Source organism: Apodemus sylvaticus, chromosome 7 (genome assembly GCF_947179515.1).
Source record: "Apodemus sylvaticus chromosome 7, mApoSyl1.1, whole genome shotgun sequence".
NCBI lineage: Eukaryota > Metazoa > Chordata > Mammalia > Rodentia > Muridae > Apodemus > Apodemus sylvaticus.
The window spans coordinates 20,402,134-20,422,181 of NC_067478.1; the positions used below are offsets into that span (position 1 = coordinate 20,402,134).

Genomic DNA, 20,048 nt, shown 5'->3' on the forward strand with positions numbered 1-20,048 from the left:
AGAGTGTAACAGCTCAGTGATAGAGCCTATACCTGGGTCACGCCTCAGCACTGCAATAAAGAAACAAGAATACAACCTAGATACAAAGCTCAAAGACTCATCTATAAGCACATCTATGCATGACACAAGCTATAAGAAAAAAACAAGACTTCACTAGATGCTCTTGGCACAGGGGTAATGCTCTACTTTCATAAATAGACAATATGTGATATTCACAAAATTCCATCTTTTGATGAATCAAACAATACACTCTAAAAAAAAAAAAGGTTAGTTCTCTCTGTTGGAAATTTACCTTACTACACTGATGAAACTATACACTGAGACAGCAGTACCAAGAACAGTACTGCATACAGGAAAGACTTCCCACAGCCTAGTCAGAGGGCCTTTGTTACAAGCTTATGCTATTAATTCACACAGAGGTGCCAGGGAGCTAGCTCAGAGGTTAAGAGCATGTATAGCTCTTACAAAGGACCTGAGTTCTATTCCTAACACCCACATTAGAGACAAATGCTTCTGTAACTCTAGCTCCATGAGGGTCTTACCTCAGTCCTCAGGCACCAGCACGAGCACACATACACTAAACAAACAAAAAAGTTCATACTCCAGTATAGAGCTACTGGGAGCATGATTCAATAATTTGGAGCCTGATGGCCTTGCTTGGTTAGAACGCTACAAATATGAAACTTTTTGAATCCAATTTCTATGAAATAAAACAGTTCATAGAAATGTGGCAGATATCATGGTTCATATATTTCTTCTTAATTATATATGGTAATCAATCAATTCTTTCTCACCTACTGTGGAGTCGTCCTTTACATACTGTGCAAGCAGATCCTCATCAGCTTGCTGAAGCTGCTCATTAGGAGCCAAGTCCTTCTTAGAGAATGTGCCACTCTTTTCTAAGACAGTTGTTTGGTTTCCGTGCTGATCTGAAACCGGAATTCCAGCTGGTTGGTAGTTAGTGTGGATATATGACTCTTCGGGAAGTATATATCCTTTACTAAAACACTCCAGCAACCACTTTGCTCCCACGACATGAGGCCTACAGAAAGAGCATTCAGTTAGGATCCAGTGTAGGTGAGGAAGATCATTATTCCACTGGCCATGCATTCCCACAGATGCACAGACATTCGAATCTAACCACACCATCCCAGCACCAAGTGCTCTGAAGTGAAGATTGACAGGACCTGTGAGATGATCTGCTCCAGAACTGCCTCACGTCATCTTCATAATCTCCTACAATTACATGAGTCACATCTTCGTTTAGTTGATTAAATCGGACTCCACCTCCACTGTTGATAAGTCTTCTTAGCTTATCGAGCTTTCTGCCACTGAAACCACAAAGATAGATCTGCAAAGAAAGCATTTGCTCTGGATTAACACTCAAGCTTTCTCCTCAACACAAACAAATTTACAAGAAAACTGTATCTGCTGTGTGTAAATAAGACACTTCACATACATTTTGGGATACACATGGAGTGAAATATATTCTAAATCTAATGTGTACCCACACAAACTGGCAGCTAGCTACCCTCCATCCCCTAGCGCTGGATACCATTACTCACAGCTTTTACATAGGTGCCAGGGATCAAATTCTAGCCTCATGTTCTCACATCGAGTGCCTGACCTACTCATCCATCTCCTCAGCCTAACACTGGTATTTTAACCATCCGTTTACAGCCCCACTGCACTGTCATCGCTGCAGATGAATTACAGGACAGACTTCAGCATTTTCTAAATGATGGTGCACAACTTGTTCAAAGACTTTCATTGTGTGTATGTGTGTTTGTGTGTGTACATACCCACAAGCAAATGCAAAGGTATCATAATACATATATGAAGGCCAGAGGACAACATGAGGGACTCAGTTCTCTCCTACCTTATAGTCCCAGGATGGAACTCAGGTCATCAGGCTCCATGGGTAGAGCTATTTCTAACACGCAAATAGCTCCTTACCTTGTAAAGGAATGACTTCTTGTAAATGAGTAATCACAAAGAAATGCTATAGTTCGCTATAAACTCAAGAGCACCCAGGCTTGCATGTTTTCAGTTGGTGCAGATCAACCACATGACCTAAGCAGATTCCTTAAGGCTCTGGGCCAATTCTTTCCTATGTATTTATCTTTCCTGAAATTTCTTTTCAACTTGAATTCACCAGACAGCAAATCCAGAAGCTGAGCACAATGCTTTGAAGAAGCATGTATGTTTACAAGGATTTTAGATGTGAGAGTATATGTTTAAGCCAACTTAAATAACATAATTTTTTCACCTCTTTTAAAAATTTCAAAAAAGACCATCTATGTCTCAAACTATCGCCATTACTAGAATACATCCTAATAAAAATTAGGAATCAAATACTTTCTACATAGAAAGAAAAATGCAAAGTTACATCTAGAATTAGTATGTCCCAAGATCAAAGAAAAAAAGATTACACAAAGTGTCTTTCTACCCCACCATTACACTTATAAATCTTAGAAGGGATTGACAGATACCTGGCCTTAACAATAAAACATGACTTAACTGCCTACCCTCAGGAAGAGTGTGTAGCTCATCACTCCACTAAAAGCACTGTGCAGGGTGTGTGGATCTAAAATATGTGACACTTCCATCACGGAGTTTACATGCACACACTGAAAATAATCTTACAAATTAAATCTTTTCCTCTTTTTATTTCTGAGCACTGAACCCAAGGCCTTATACATAATTAGGAAGGCAGACTTTAAAGCCACAGTATTATCTGTCGAGGACTCTGAGGAAGCATGTTATTGTATTTCAAGTTTACATTTATATCTTGTGTGTATACATGTGTGAGCATGTCACAAGTACATGTCACAGGACAGGATTAGGTTCATTCCTTCCACCACATGGTGTCCTAAGGACTGGGCACAGGTTGTCAGGCTTAGAAACAAACACTTTAGTCAGATTGCCCTAAAAAAGGATTTTAAACATCTAAGTATTATCTTCAAGATAATAATCACTTTATTTGTGGGAATTAAGTTATATTTTAAATAACATAATGTAACACAAAATGATTATTGGCATTAATGTATTGAACAAATAATATGAATATTTTTAATGTAAGTGGTAAGATTTCAGAGCAGACTTAAGAAGTCAGATGAACTCAGAAGTAGAACGGATGAAGCTATAGCCCAGGCAGCCTCCCAAGCACAGCAGCACCAGCAGACTACCAAGTGTCAGCTTCATAATTTAGTGCAGGGTTTGTTTAGGCACACAAGGAGCCAAGTCCAACTATGAGGTGTCTTTGGAGTCAGGCTGAGGGTGTGTGGATGCCTGGACCTCACAGTGTGGCCCAAGCTAGCCCTAAACTCAGGTCTAAAGATTATTCGTCCTTCTGAATTTGTTACTTAATAAAGACCTACCCGACAGCCATCTAATAAATCTTCAGGAGCTTGAAACATACTGATGTCCAGATTTTCTAGGTTTTCAATTGTACATTCAAGTTTGCTAGTAGTTGAACCAAACATTGTTTCATTTACACAGCTGCCATTTATGTTGGATATATGGCTGACATCTGCGAGCGTGTGACCTACAAATGTAAAAGGAAATGATAAATTCCTGAGGTAAAGGAGTCATTACATGCTTCCTTATAAATGAACTTTTCCTATAAAGGGATTAAGGGGTAAACCTACAAATATTCAGAGGTTTTTACGAAAAAAGTTTCATTCTTAAGGTGTAATTATATTTCTTTAAAGTGGCTTATAGCCTATAAAAAAGTACAGTTGCTGGCTTTAAGGTCCAAGAAGAAAGATTTTTGCTAAATGGCACTTCCAAAATAAAAGAGACCAGTACTGACTGAATACACAGCCTAGCTGACACATCAGAATGACCATCGCAAAGGGAGTCTCTTTCATCTACTACTGTTGTGTGTGGTGTGTGGGTGTAGGGGCATGACTGTCTCAGAACTGCCATGAAGTTCAAAGAACACGACTGTAGTTTCTCTTCTATCTTTCCACTGATTCTGGGGCTCCAGGTTGTTGGGTTTACTATCAAAGCATTTTAGCTGCCATACAATGAGATTTAGGTTTGGTTTTGTTCTTGAAGCAGAGTCTTTCTATGGTCTATACCAGTAGTTCTCAGTCTGTGGGTCAAGGCCTTTTGGGGTGTTAAACAACCCTTTCACGGGTGTCACCTAAGACCACCAGAAAACAGATATTTATATTACAATCCCTAACAGTAGCAAAATTACAGTTATAGAGCAGCAACAAAATAATTTTATGGTTGGAGATCAGCATAATACGAGGAACTGTATTAAAGGGTCGCAGCTTTAGGAAGGTTGAGAAGCACTGCTCTACCCAGATCAGGATCACGGCAAACTTAAGAGTTCCACCTCCCTCTGCCCCAGTGCTGACACTGAGATTATGTCTCACTGTACCTGGCTTTTTGTTTTGTTTTCTGAAGCAGAGTCTCCCCGAATCCAGGTTGGCTTTGAATTCTTTGTAGCCAAAGAAGACTCTGAACATCTGATCCCTCCATTTCTAACTCCCAAGTGCTGGTATTACAGGTATGTGCCACCACACCCAGTTTTAGAATGCAGTAGTAGTAGTAATCAAATTCAGGACAAATTCATGCAGGCAGAATTTTTATGTAATAATAATTTATAATCATTACAGTAAACCAATACAGAAAATATAGACTGGGAATGGTGGCACACGATTTTAATCCAGTGTTCGGGAAGTGGAGGCAATCTCAATTTGAGGCCAGCCCAATTATCTATTGCCAAGGACCAGCCTTGTCATGGAGAGGGATTCTAAGAGAAGGGGTGTCTGGGAGCATCGAAAAGAACAACTCAAGTCAAATTGTGGGTCCAGGCTGGCGTTATAAGTTCTGCTGAAATGGCTTTCCAAATGGCTCAATCTTTCAATCTGAGAGAGAGAGAGAGAGAGAGAGAGAGAGAGAGAGAGAGAGAGAGAGAGAGAGAGAGAGAGAGAGAGAATGTGTGTGTTTTCTGTGTTCTGCTCTAGACAGCATTTTCTCACTATTCTAAAAACCCTCTGGTTGAGACAGTTCTCTCTGCTAGTAAAAATTCTAAAAGCTATCTGGATAGCTCATGGGTTTTCTGACTATAGTCAGAAAAGCTGCTATAAAAATTATTTTATCTTCTTACCAAGTTAAAAATCCTGTTAAGAAAAAAATTCTTGCAGAGATGTTTTTGTTCTTCAGAGATCTCTAGATAGCTCAGCTCACACTAGAGAAAATTCTAAAAAAGAACTACTACTGCTTTCTGCAAGTTCAAGTCAAGCAGTTTTTTATTTACATATCAATTCAGTTATTTATTCCAGGTTCCCTTTTGATTATCCTATGAATCAGCATCTGGTGACTCCAGCCCTTTGATTCTTAGGAGACAGCAAGCACACATTTTCTTTTAATTTACAAAGAATTCAGAGATCTGCCTGCCTCTTATACACAGATGCTAAACTAGCTGGGTGGGACCCAGACTGGAAATTACCATTTTAACCACACTTGGGTCTAATCTTGCTGTGTTCCAGGAATCTGCCTTCATTTATATCTGCCTGCCTTTGTATCTTTCTGACAAGCAGGCTTATAGTGTAGCTATCTCTGTTCCTTTAGATCTGTGATGCCCCTCATAATTCATATTGCATCCTTAATTTCAACATAGTTAAAAAAGTATGTATTTTTGAACTCATGTATTTAGAGTTCTTTCCTGTATCCTTAAAGGCTGTCCTAAAGGTTCCGGTGTCTACCATTCTGCAGAGACAAAGTCACACTCTCTCCTGGCCTCTGCAGTTCTAATTATCATGGAGTCATTAACATTAACAGGGAGAACATTCCTCAGAAGGAAAGAGTCCTCCAGTGCTAGTGGGTCCAGAAAATATGTACATATTACACAAACAAGCCTTACACCCACAGCACCATCAACACTTGAGGAAGCCCATACCAGGCTTGTCCCAGGGGCAGGAACCATGTCACTCTGTCACCACCAGCACCAGGTCAGGTTCAACAATCTACAGAGAGAGTTTCAGGACAGCTAGGGCTACACAGAGGAAACCCTGTCTTGAAAAACCAATTAACCAAACAGCCAACCAGAAGGAAAACAAAACAAAAAACAAACCTACTCTTAAGGCCATCCATCCACTAGTGTTCTTAATCTCCTCTTGTGTGAATTAGAATGTGAAAGAAAGCAACCACTCATTCTAAAAGGAATACAAAAGAAGTTCTGGAAAGCTTTCTACATATGGCTATTTTGTTATTTAGTTCTACCCAGAGGAACAGGGAGAAAATTTATATTTCAATGGTCCAGTTAACAATCAACTCCTTCACTTTTCCTTGGTGTTTAAGTCTGAGTTCCTAGGCTTCCAAAGACAAAAGCTTTCCCACTAAGCTACTTCCTTAGGCCAATACATTAATTATCATGTGAGCAAGCAGTTGTTTATTCTAATCTCAAAGAGACTTACTTTTAGCCAAAGCACTGCTCTGAGCAGTGGGTGTTGAAGTATCAGGCACCTTCTTGATTTCTGCTCTGGGTTCAGCCTTGTATATGGATTCATCCTGACAAAAGCCTTTCTCAATACTGTCATGAAACCATTGCAAGGTCACACAGTGCACATTCCATCTCCTGGCACATTCGTATTTTTGTCCTGTGTTCATTACAAGAGAAATACAGAAATATTTAGATGACATATGTTAGTTCATAGTAAATTATTTTTTAAAACTCACTCCAAACAAAAGTAGTAATGACTAAAGCTTACCAGTAATCACATTTACTTTTAAAAATTAATTGTTCATTACTTATTCGATGTGCCTGAGTGTTTTGTCTGCATGTATGTCTGTGATCTACTTGCATGCCTGCTGCCTGAGGAAGTTAGAAGAGGGTGTTGGATACCCTGGAACTGGAACTACAGACAGTTGTGAGCTGCCATATGAATGCTGGGAATCAAACTAGGGTCCTCTGATAGAGCAGCCAGTGCTCTTAATCACTGAGCCAAGTTTCCAGCCAACCCGTTTGGAAATAGGGTCTTATTATCTAGGCTTGGTTAGCCTGGGTAGACCAGGTTGGACTTGCACTCACATAGGGAGGCCTGCCTATGCCTCCCAAGTGCTGGGATTGAAGACACCACCATGCTCCACATTATTAATGTGATTTAATAAGAACATATAATACAACTGCAGACACCATAAATGTATGCAGTGTCATAAATACTATCTTTCACTAGACAGAGGCATGTACCCTAAATTCTTGACCTTCCTGCCTCTATCTCCTTTGACACTCAGCTCTATTTTGGAATTCCATAAAGTCAATGGAGCAGGGCCTGGTGGAGTCTATACCCAGCTACTTAGGTCTATAAGACAGGAAAATCACAAATCTCAGAACAGCATGGTAAACTGAAGAGATTCTGTCTCCAACAAAAAGCAACAAAAAGACTAGTGCTCAGGCAGTGGTGGCGCACACCTTTAATCCCAGCTCTTGGGAGGCAGAGGTAGATGGATTTCTGAGTTCAAGGCCAGCCTGGTCTACAGAGTGAGTTCTAGGACAGCCAGGGCTACACAGAGAAACCCTGTCTTGAAAAACAAACAAAACAAACAAAAGACTAGGGCATAGTTCAGTGGAAAGCACTGGCCTAGCCTAAGCAAGGCCTGAGGCTCAATCCTTCACACCTCAAAAAATAGTCAGTAGGTAAATTGCCTTTAGATCGAGAAAAGCCACAGCAACCATTCTATCATAACCATTATACCAATCTCCTGACCAAATAACAATTATCAAGTAACTAACAATCATTCTCTAATGCTTCTTATCAGGGAAGCTTAATAAAATAATACAAACACAAAAGGAGTTACTAAAATTCCAGCAAGACTCTTCTCATACATTTGTATAGATTTTAGGAGTATTAGCAAAACTATTCCCTAGAATAAAGTTCTTGAAATATCAAAAACAGTAATAACTTTAAAGAGTTTCCCAATAGTAACACTTTTTATATTTTTACTTATCTCGTAATTTGAAAGTATATCTCGAAGTTAGAAATTCTAGTTTATAGACTAGTTGGGCAATGTGGTCCAGTGACAGAACACGTGCGTAACACTCGAGAATTCTACCCTTACCACCCACACCCACCCCAATCCTAATGCGGTAATATAAACCAATTCATTCCACTAAGTGCTTTATCAAGCCTCTGAAGTTAGTCATGAGAAAGAAATACCACTCAGCTATACATATTTGTTTTCTTGTTGTGAAGAGTTTCGTTTTTTTCATCAAGGTCTAAAAGTCAGGTGGTGAAACACCATGGGCAACTTTTGAAAGTTTATATTTATTCCATATCCTGAACAAACACAAGAACAGTCCCTTAATTTTTCTAGACTGTGACCCAAACTATCTTTGCAAGAATTTAAAAGGTAAAGAAACCAGATAAACTAGGGCAATGACATGTCAGAGCACACAAGGTGACCTACAGAGAACTGTGTCCAAACAGGACTGCGCGCTCCACTCCATCTACGGCATGCTTACCTTTTGGTTCTTGCACAATGAGGTGTGTGCATTCATTCATCTTCAGCTGCCCCATGTACTGGCCTCCGTGCTTGGCCGTGAGCTCCTGGACTGTCTTCCTGTGGATACCGTTTAAGCCGGTCACACAGATAATGCAACCAAGAAAAATAGGACACTTGAAGTCTTCCATGTTTACGTCAGTGTATTTGGTTATTTTTCTGGAAAAAATAAGTGGAAAAAAGAAGAGACAATTGAGCCTGAGCACTCAGATCCTGTCAGAGCCCACTGTTCTCCTTCTCTGCTCAGTCTCAACAGCTCTCATTGTTGAGAAAGGAAAACCGAGACTGAGGACTACACTCACTGCTCATCCAGCTCAGTCCCACATCTCTAATAAAAACTTGTATTTCAGCAATACAATCTTAAAGAAAGCTCTATTAACTCTTAAGTCCTTGCTAATAAATGGGGAGCATTTGGCAGAATTATAAGACTAGATCTGTACTTAAAAACCTAGTGTTTACCGGTTGTCTGGTATAAAATAGACACTTTTTTGTTTGTTTTTCCAGACAGGGTTTCTCTGTGTAGCCCTGGCTGTCCTGAAATTCACTCTGTAGACCAGGCTGGCCTCGAACTCAGAAATCCGCCTGCTTCTGCCTCCCAAGTGATGGGATTAAAGGTGTGTGCCACCACCACCCAGATTCCATTACTTTTTTTTTAAAGGGAAGTAAAAACACTTCCCTTTAAAGATTTACATGGAAAATATTTCAGATAAACACGTTAAGTTAAAATTGACAATTTTCATGAAAAATTAAGGAGTAAAGTGGTATACATGTAAAACATTGCTAAATTAATTGAAATATGGGATAGAAATATTTTATAATAGAATTTAAGATTTACGTGAAAAATATTTCTGATAAAATTGTAGAAAAATGTAGAAAAACATGTTAGAATTGAAGACTATCATGGAAAATTTTATATAGATATAATAATGGTAGGCATAAAAGTATTCCTAAGTTGATTAAAAGTGGAATTATAAACATTTTCTAATAAACTTGAAGATTTACATGGAATTCCATTACTCTTGATAAGTACAAGTAATGCTTTTTGGCAGAGCATCAATAATACTATTGCTATTTTGTTGCCACAATAACAGATGTGCTAATGTCATCAGGCTGGTACTAACTAGGTAATATACTGAGTACATGCTTAAGAGTATTGAAGTAAGTGCAGAAAAATGCCAGAGAACGCTGATATAATTCAGATACCCAGATTTATGACTATAAATCCAATTTTAGGGCAAACAGAAGTGTACCTCCAAACTCCGTAAGGTAAACTGTTGCCCTGTTCTGATCTCTACATGTATCTAAAGTCCAGCCCAGTGCATAAAATAGGCTTGATTTACACTGAATGATTTACACCTCTCAGCTGCCGGCTTACATATATGTATATTTTATGTATATATTACCTCTACTCTTCTTGGCATCTCCACCCTACCTGGGAGGGAACAGAGCTGCCAAAATAGCTACTTTACTCTCCACCTTAATATTGGGGCACAGTGTTACAAAGTTTAACACAAAAGCCTGACTGAATTATTTTAGATGTATTTGATGCAGAAAAGAATTTCATTATCAAAGCATCTGCCCTCCAGGCACTGCTGAATCTATGTCATCTTACCTACTGTCTCTGGAGAAATGAACAAAGACCTATTTTGTTTCTCAGTAACAAATCAAGAGATATCATAAAGCTTCCCCTTGAAAACCCAACAATGTCAAAATCATTCAAATGTATCATTTTTTAAAATATACAAACATATGAATGTGTCTTACTTTTCTTGTGACTTCTCCCAAAGCGTTTTTATCCAAGAAGGAAGCAAAATAGGTTTCTTCAGATTCGCAGCAACTAAGTATTTTTTGCTCCCGACTTCTCCTGCAATAAGGTGAGTGACTGATACATTAAGGTCTCTGTATACTCGTCCACCCATCATTTGTACATATTTGTGAACTTCTTCCTATAGACCCAAAAGAAAATATGTTAATATCAGAGAAAAACAACTCTTCTATTTTTAAAAAATATTCTATAATTTTTTTAAAAAAATGTATGCGTATGAGTGTTTCGCCTGAGTGTCTGTCTATACACTGGGTGCATGCCTTGGAGATCAGAAGATGGCATCAGATAGGTGTCCTGAAAGGAGTTTCAAATGGTTGTGAGCTATCTAGCAGGTGCTGGGAACCAAACCCAGGTCGGCATTAAGAGCAATAAGTGCTCTTAATCACTGAGCCATCTCTTCAGCTCCCCTTAAATATCATTTACTGTTGCCAGCCTGAACATACAAATGTTTTTACCACTAAAAAATTAAGTAGTTAATTGCTTTTGGAAAGAAGTGTATCGATTTTAAATTTAAAAATCACTATTTGTAGGCTGGTGGTGTAGCTCAGTAGTAGAATGCTTGCCTGCTATGCACAAGTCTCTGGGCTCAATCCACAGCCTTCCCCCTTAAAAAAAAAATACAAAAAACCTGAAAATAACTGTTTTCTTCAACAGTCACATACTTTCTAATCAACCACATTTATAACAATGTGGCCTTGTGGATTAATATTGCTAATGACATCATAGCCTTCTTAAGTTTAAGCACTTTCAGTGACAGTCACCTACTGAAACATTTTCAGATAGAATTATTATCATTAATAAGTGATCGTATTTATTCTTTTAAATTCTATAACTTAAAACTATGTTGCTTCTGATTGCATTTTTCCCCCAAGACGTGGTATCCCTGTAGCCGGCCATTCTTATCACTCCTTAGACTGCGCCGACCTTGAAATTAGAGACACACTCCCCTTGTCTCTCCCCTGCTGGGATTATAGGCGGGAGTCACTCTTCTCTTTTCTTTTTCTTTTTTTTTTGAGACCGGTCTTACTAATATGTAGTCCTAGTTAACCTGGAATTCACTAATCTGCCTTTCTCAGCCTTCCAAGAGTTGGGATTAAAGGCATGCACTACACCCAGATTAGAATACTTTCTTTAAAAATTTTCTGTTCCAAAAAACACTAAATGATTCAAAACAAAGCTTACTGATTGTAGAAATAAAAAGTAACTTTTAAAAAAAAAATCAAAATAAAACACTTAACCAGTGTTTCTACAAATCATATTCCACATTCTCCAGGGAAGGGCACACCAACTGATTATCCAATGCCAAATGGTCAATTCTTTTTTTTTGTTTTGTTTTTTTTGTCCCCCCTCCCCCCCCACAGGGTTTCTCTGTATAGCCCTGGCTGTCCTGGAACTCACTCTGTAGACCAGGCTGGCCTTGAATTCAGAAATCCACCGACCTCTGCCTCCCAGAGTGCTGGGATTACAGGCGTGCGCCACCACCGCCCGCCCGGCTAAATGGTCAATTCTGAGATTATACATATAAGTAGCATTATGCAGCAGACTAAGCAGGTTGTATTTATTCAAGATTATATATGTATATACATATATGCATATAACAAAAATGAAAAAAAGGTTATAAATTTGAAAACTTGAATGAAAGCAAGGAGTGGTGTATGAGAGGATTTAGAGGGAGGAAATGATGTAATTATATTGTAATCTTTAAAACAACACCACTGGGAGCCATGCACGAGGTCTGACAGCTGTGAACCCCATGTATGAGGTCTGTGTGAATCCCAGGGAAAGTCAGGTGGGGAATCAGCCCCGCTGCTTTCAGTGCTTGCCTACCCTTTTGTCTTTATCCAGGCTTGTACAGGATATAGTTATGTCAGACATAATCATGTTGTAGACTGGATGCTCAGCTCTTGGGACACACTGCTGATGGTGCATACAAAACGTGACTACTTGAGGACCAACAATCCTGCAGCCAAGCTGTAAAAAGTTCAGGAAAAGATCATGAAATTAAACTTGGAACATTTATTAGTTACTCACAGAAGTTAACAGCTACTGCAGAAAAACATGAAATGTTAGAAGAAAAAAACTATCACATAATTTCTTAAGCAAGCATTAAATAAACATGCACCCTCAAAAGCACAACTACAAGAGCCTTCCTAATTGCCACCAAAATTTCAATCACTTAAAACAAACTTAGTCTTTATTATTATTTTTTAAATGATATTTTTAAAAGTTAAGAGCTCTTTTTGCCTTTACAAAGGACCTGGGTTTAATCTCCAGCACCTAGTCAGGGGATTAAACTTCAATTCCTATAACTTAAATTCCAAGGGATCTGATACCCTCTTCTGACCCCCAAGGGCATCAGGTATGCATGTGGTGCACCAACATGCATGCAGGTAAAAACCCTTACAACATAAAATAATACATGTATTTTAAAGATTTATTTTTATTATTTTAAATTATATGTATGTATATGTGCCTTTATATAGGTATATACAAATTTTGTACAGATTAACCTGGAGGTCTGAGGTACTAGATCCCTCTGGGGTTGGCATTATAAGCAGTTGTGAGCCACCTTACATGGGTGCTGAGAATTAAATTCAGATCCCTTGAAGAGCAGTACATGCTCTTAACCACTAGGGCATCTTTCCTAAGAAACAGAATCTTAATGCAGTAATCTTATGCTATACCAACTGAAAAAACACTCAAGTATGCTTTTCAAACAAAGCACCAGACAAAAAAGCAGCTCAGATGTCTAGGAACCCCAAGGCCAAAGAACCCCAAAGTATTCATAGTACTCATGACAGTATTTATGAAGAATGAGACCCTACACACATGCACAGGTGTGCACATACAGAGACAGACAGACACACAAGCACATGTACATACAGATTAAAAAAAAAAGAGAGGGTGAAAAAGCAAAATCCACCACCAAATAAGTATTCTGGAAACAGCAAACCTGTTTAAGATGATCAAAAACAGTGCCACTGAAATGGTCACAGATATAAAGCGATTTGTCATTCTCTTTTATCTTCAACGCTTCCTCTTCTGTAATAATCTGAAGATAATCTTCTGATTGTAATTCCTTTATAGACTGAAATAAAAAAACAAGTAAGAATGTAATAGAAATTAGTTCCCTAAATTTAAGTCCTACAAGTGCCAAGAGCCCATTTCAAACCTAGTCCTTTCCTTATTAAATAAAGCACTGCTTCTCACCTAGACCACTGCAGAAGCCCCTGAATTGGTCTCCTCCCTTAAATCTATTCTTTACAAAGTTAGTAATCCTTTTAAAGAGACCAACCAGGAGCTGAGAAGAGGGTTCAGTTGATAAAATGCTTGCAGTGTAAGCCTGGGATCTGAATTTGGTTCCCCAGCACCCATGTAAAAAGTCTAGCATGGAGGCATGTACTCATAATCTCACTCATAAACAGCAGGGGGAGGAGTATGAGTGCCCTGGAGTCCAGGGCATCCCTGGCCAATCAGTCTAACAAATCAGTAGGCTCTACAACAGTGAGAAATGTATCCCCCCAAAATAAGATGAAACTGAGGAATACAGCAGAAATGAGCCTCTGGACAAAAAGAAAGGGCACATGAGTCAGTCCCAAATCTTTTCCCGCTATACAGGGTTTCTCTGTGCAGCCTTGGCTGTCCTAGAACTCAACTCTGTAGTCCAGGCTGGACTCAATTTCCTAGAAATCTATCTACCTTCCAAGTGCTAAGATTAAATATGCATTACCACCATGCAACTTCATTTCTATCAAAGTCTGCAAAATCATAAAACTTAGCCCTCACTTATCTCCCAAGTCTCATCTTTACATCTACCTTGCTGGCTAATTCTAGTCATCCCCAAACCCTATACCTGAAAGAAACTAATGACCTAAGAGGTTCTGCTTTTGGTCCTACTACAGGGAATACTCATCTCTTAAGTTTTCATTTGAAGTGATCCCTCACTTCAATAGGTCTGCTTCAATGCCACTTCCTAGAGATACCTTTCTTGATTTGCAGTACTGGGAACTAAAACCAGGTTTTTATGCCCACTATACAACTACCACTAAGCAACATTCCCACGGTCATCCTGCTTCCTAACTGCACTTCCTCTACCATGTGAATACATTTTATGACGGAAAAAAATTGGTTCTTTTGTAAATGTATATAGTTGCAATTCTTCCCTGTGAGAAGGAATGTTTTGGGTCTGTTAGTTGGCTCATCAGGTAAAGGTGCTTGCCGTTCAGTCTGAGGACCTCAGGGTAGGAGAACCAACTCTTTCAAGTTGTCCTCTGGCATCGACACATGTACTGTGGTATGCAGATACTATTCCAAATGCATGTGCACATGGACACCACCCCCACACACTCACACATATGAACATTCCACGATGGACATTGTTTACTAGCATATCCTGAAACCTAGTACCTATACAGGCCCTGGACACAGTCAATACTGGATACTGGGTAAAAAGTCAGAGTTGATTTGCTAAGAGGATCACTGAAATGTAGTAGGACTTTCTACTTTTTTCCTAGGCCCCTGGATATTAACTAATAATAAAACAGCCAGGTTGTATAGAAAGCTGTCCAGAATTTCTCTTGTAATGAGTATTGCTTTCTTCAACATCCCAATTCATACAAGAGGAGATTAAAAACACTAGTATATAACCTTAAGAGAAAGTTTTTTTTTTTTAAATTCTTTCTATTATTGTGCGCATGTCACATGCATTTCTAATAGATTCCCAAGCTATAGGATATGTATAGAGATTAAAAAACAACTGTGAGGTTAGCGCTTCCTACCTTTATGGTCTTCAGATTAAAATCCACTTCAATGGAACTCAGTCTTCATAAGGCTCATAAGGACCTACATGACTTCTCCAGCATTCCATAATACTCTTGCCCACCTGTGGTTCTATACACTACCATACTAACCTTGACTAGACGCACACACACTGCATGTCTCCTCTCACTGAACCTTCTACTAGATACCCTCCCACATTCACTTAAATATCTCTACCATAAGGCCTACCTTGACCACACTCAGTTTTAAGTTGTAACCTTTCCATGTCTTTCTCCTCCAACAAACATGTTCTAGAAAACCTTAAATTGTTTTGGCTTTTTTTTTTTTTTTTTCATTTTCCCACAGTACTAGACCCGTTATAACACATTACAGAGGTACTGGGTGTGGGAGACACATACCTGCAATCTCAGCATGCAGGAGGCTGAGGCAGGGCAGAGTTCCAGATCAGGCTGGGCTACACACAATAAGACTAAGCCTCAACTCTTCCATTGGTCCCATACGATATAGTTTCTTGCTTATCACCTGATTAATACCTATTAATTTCCTATTCTATGTATGCTGAAAGAAGAGAGATAATTGCTTTTTCTCATCATTAGTGAACCCCAAGTATTATGCTAGAGGAAAACCTATCAGATGATGAACACTCAATTGATGGTTGCTAAGTGAGTGAACTTTAAAGGCTCTGCATTTCTAATAGATTCCCAAGCTACAAGGACATTACCAGGGTTTGTGAATGGCAAAGCTCAAAACTACCCCCTTCATTCACATTTATATATATATATAAATATACATACATACACATACACATACACACACACACACACAGATATTGAACTGTAGGTCAACATTCAATTGTCATAACAGATTTCAATCCTCCCCAAAAAACCATAATGGTCTACTTACTTGAACTAAAAATTATATAACAGTGATTTATCTGTATCAAGCATATGCTGTAGCAAAACTCCATTAAAATTTCTACTTCTAAGACAAAATCCAACAAATCAAAAATATTTAAGACATGAGAATGAGCACAAGTATCAAATAAGATACATCCAATTATTCTTACCTCAAGAGCTTTAAAAAAACATTCTGAATTGTACGAAGACTTTAAAAACTTCACAAAAAACGGCTCTTGTTCATTTCTGGACATAGCTGAACTGTGAGAATAAGGCAGTCAATAACAACAAAAGTAAATCAGGTAGGGAATTAAAAGTTCAAATCAACTTTTTTTTGGGAGGGGCGGGTTCAAGACAGGGTCTCTATGTGTAGCCCTGGCTGTCCTGGAACCCACTCTGTAGAACAGGCTGGTCTTGAACTCAGAAATCTGCCTGCCTCTGCCTCCCTCTGGGATTAAAGGCGTGCGCCACCACTGCCCGGACAAATTAACTATTTCTGTGGGGTTTTTCTTTTTCCCCCCAACAAGCCCTGGCTGTCTTGGAATTCGCTCTGTAGGCTAAGTCGGCCTGGAACTCAAGAGATCTGCCCGCCTCTGCCTCTGCCTCCGCTCTGGCTGGGACGAAAGGTGTGCGCCACTACCAACCGGCCTGCGAATTAACTATTTTCTTATGCAGACAAGAATGCCTAAGTAGACAGCTGGCTTGGTTCATCAACTCATTCAAGATGTTTACAAAGATCCCAGAAGAGGCTGGAGAGATGGCTCAGCGGTTAATAGCACTGACTGCCCTTCCGTAGGTCCTGAGTTCAAATCCTAGCAACAAAATGGTGACTCACAACTATCCATGAGATCTGACTCCCTCTTCTGGAGCGTCTGAAGACAGCTACAGAGTACTTACATATAATAAATCTTTAAAAACAAAGACCCCAGAAGGTGGGCAAAGTCGAAGGAGAAAAAAGAGAAGGACACGAATCCTTGCAAATGTAGGAACAAAATTAACGTTCCTGATTGAATACCCTGAGTCCCTTGGTTTGGTCCTCAGTCAGTAGACATTCATTTGCACGGGGCTTAAAGACAACACAGAGCGCGGCTGTGGCTGCTGGTACCCACAGCCCGTAAGATTTGCTCCTAAGTTAACGGACTTTGGACGCAAGCAGCCACTGTGCAAGGTCGTGCACGCTCGTCCGACAGGCCCATGCGACTGCCCCAGGCTCCCAGGGTATCTGAGGCCCACCCGCCGGTTAGTAGAGCCGCGAAGGCCGCAAGAGGCGCCGGGCGGCCATGCCGGCCGGGAGGAGCGGGCGCTCGCTCACCTAAGTGGAGCCCGAGGGCCCACGGGCACCAAGTCGGGGGGCGCGCGGCCGGCAGGACGGCGGCTGGGGTCGGGCGCCAGCCCGGCGCGCAGCCCCCGCCCTCGGCGGCGCCCCCAACCCGAAGCTAACGCTGCGGAACCCGGAAGGGCCAAGATCAGGAACCGACTTTCGCGCCAACCAAGCAGACGCAACACCTCTTCCGGCGGAAGTGACGCCACCGGGCCCGCTCTGGGAAGTGGAACGGTCGGAAGAGGGCGTTCCTTGTGCACTCTTTCCGGAGATGCTCTGGATTCTATGGGTTGGGTTTGCTGCAGTTTCGGCCGGGCGGAACTTAGGTTTCACGGCCTGGGGCCGCAGCCAGACGGACCCATCAACAGAAGTCCAGAACCTGCAGAGGTGGGGCGGGGGGTGGGGGTGGGGGTTAGGGGGTGTGTCCAGCCAGCGGATTCTCCCCACTGTGCCGGGCAGTGCAGGAGAAAACACTCCATGAACTTATAGCGGCTTGTAAACGGGAAAATGATAAGATTAAGTCAAGGTCTTTCTGACTCCCCAGAGTGGGTGAACGATCCAAGCCAAAAACAGTAACAGAAAGAAGACGATGATGAAAGACTCGCTAATTTATTGTTTGGGTTGTTTTTTCACGTTCAGACTTTTAACACTTGTATTTCTAGAAATCCTCTATCAGGTGTATAGCTGGCAAAGATTTTTCTCCCATCTGTATGCTTCCTCATTTCATTAACTTTTCTTTGCTATGCACAGTCTTTTAACTTTACGTGGTCCCATGTCATTTGTCAGTTGTTGGAATTATATCCTGAGCAACTAAGGCTCTATTGAGAAAGTCCTTGCCTAGTTTGATTTCAAGATTTCAGGTCTGATGTTAAGGGCTTTAATCCATTTGGAATTGATTTTTGTACCAGGCGAGAGAGATTAGAATCTAGATCCATTCTTCTACATAAGGCTATTCAGTATTCTTTTTGTTTTGTTTTCCCCTTTAATGTGTATTTTCGGTATCTTGTGACTAAGAATCTTTACTTAGCCAAACTGTAGTCTGATTACTCTGGGTCGTTCTCCTAGGCATACCTGTGTAGTTCCTTGTAAAAGTCCAGTTAGATCCTTCCCTGCCCTTTCTCAGTGTTCACCGTCCCCAGGTGATATCTGACTATTCTGGCCTGTCTACAGTAAGAAGATTCTTAGGTTCTAACCAAAACCCCCTTCTTATGTTACTTCTTAAAAGTTGCTAAGGGTAAATTACTGATAAAATGCTGAATTATTAGCCATCCCCAGCTCTATTATTTTTATTTTATTTTATTTTATTTTATTTTTGAGACAGAGTGTCACCAGCCGGGCGTGGTGGCGCACGCCTGTAATCCCAGCGCTTGGGAGGCAGAGGCAGGTGGATTTCTGAGTTCGAGGTCCGCCTGGTCTACAGAGTGAATTCCAGGACAGCCAGGACTACACAGACAAACCCTGTCTCAAAAAACCAAATAAAAAGAGAGAGAGAGAGAGAGAGAGAGTGTGTCTACATAGCCTTGGCTGTCCTGGAACTCTCTATGTAGACCAGGTTGGCCTTGAACTCAAGTGATCTTGCCTCTGCTTTTAGGAGATTAAAGACATGCCACCACATCCAACCCAAACTCTACTCTTATGTGCAATATATTCAGGGTTGCTGGTCACTGTTGTGATTATTTATTTATTTATTTATTTATTTATTGGTTTTTTGGATTTTTTTTTTTCAAGACAGGGTTTCTGTGTATAGCCCTGGCTGTCCTGGAACTCACACTGTAGACCAGGTTTGCCTCAAACTCAGAAATCCGCCTGCCTCTGCCTCCCAGAGTGCTGGGATTACAGGTGTCCGCCACCACTGCCCAGCTACACTGTCGTGATTATAATGGTCCTGCTTTAAAGGTATCATTAACTTTTTTCATTAACAAAGATGAATAGTAATAACACAGGCTCAGAGGTAAATGCCCATTAGGGAAGAGAAGGGAAATACTTAGTATTAGAGGTTAGAGGCTGAGGATGGAGCTCACTTGGTAGAGTACTCGCCTAGCATACAGAAATCCCTGGGCTCCATCTCCAGCACCATATAACATTGGCTGTGCCCTAGCTAAGCAGGCGGTATCCTGGGTTACATGAGGCCCTGCAGTGCCTCAAAGATATTGGTAGAGCTGAGAAAAAGAAGCCACAGTGCATGGCTAAAATGTACTTCTGTCCTGAGCTGTCATCATATCTGTAGGACACTTGATAGGACACCAAGGACTGAGGAGAGTCAGGGCAGGAACTGAAGCAGAGGCCAAGGACAACCAGACTTACACCCACGGCTTGCTCAACCTGCTTTCTTAGACCACCTAGGACCACCTCCCCTGGGGTGGCACCACCCACAGTGGGCTGGACCTTCCCACATCAATCACGAATCAAGAAAGTGCACTTCAGAGCAATCTACAGGCAATCTGATAAATGACCATGGTGTATGTTTATGCATTTAACACAGGATATTTTTTCTTTAATTATGTGTGCGTTTGTTTGTGCATATGAATGTAGTGCCCATAGAAACCAGGAGGTGGCGATGGATCTCCAGAGCTGGAGTTACAGGCAGTTAGGAGCTGCCTAACAAGGGTGGGTACTAGAAACAAAACTTGGGTCGCCTGGAAGAGTAGCAAATGCTCTTCACCACTGAGGCACCTCTGCAGCCCCACCACACCATATATGTTATTGGGGT

The 20,048-nt window shown here is 40.6% G+C and overlaps 1 protein-coding gene across 3 annotated transcripts in view; it reads right to left on the reverse strand.

Moving 5' to 3' along the window:
- Positions 1-17,522, reverse strand: part of Topbp1 (DNA topoisomerase II binding protein 1) — a 50,285-nt gene extending 32,763 nt beyond the window's left edge. For 2 of the 3 annotated variants that reach the window (XM_052187492.1, XM_052187490.1), the window contains exons 1-10: positions 17,330-17,522; positions 16,188-16,278; positions 13,296-13,430; positions 12,170-12,313; positions 10,282-10,463; positions 8,480-8,676; positions 6,435-6,617; positions 3,381-3,547; positions 1,188-1,351; positions 795-1,042 (exon numbers count right to left, since the gene is read on the reverse strand). In XM_052187492.1, the coding sequence (XP_052043452.1) occupies positions 795-1,042; positions 1,188-1,351; positions 3,381-3,547; positions 6,435-6,617; positions 8,480-8,676; positions 10,282-10,463; positions 12,170-12,313; positions 13,296-13,430; positions 16,188-16,271 (1,504 nt within the window). In that variant the 5' untranslated portion in view covers positions 16,272-16,278; positions 17,330-17,522. The remainder of the gene's footprint in view (positions 1-794; positions 1,043-1,187; positions 1,352-3,380; positions 3,548-6,434; positions 6,618-8,479; positions 8,677-10,281; positions 10,464-12,169; positions 12,314-13,295; positions 13,431-16,187; positions 16,279-17,329) is intronic. The other variant, XM_052187491.1, reaches the window with a different exon arrangement.
- Between the last annotated feature and the right edge of the window lie 2,526 nt (positions 17,523-20,048).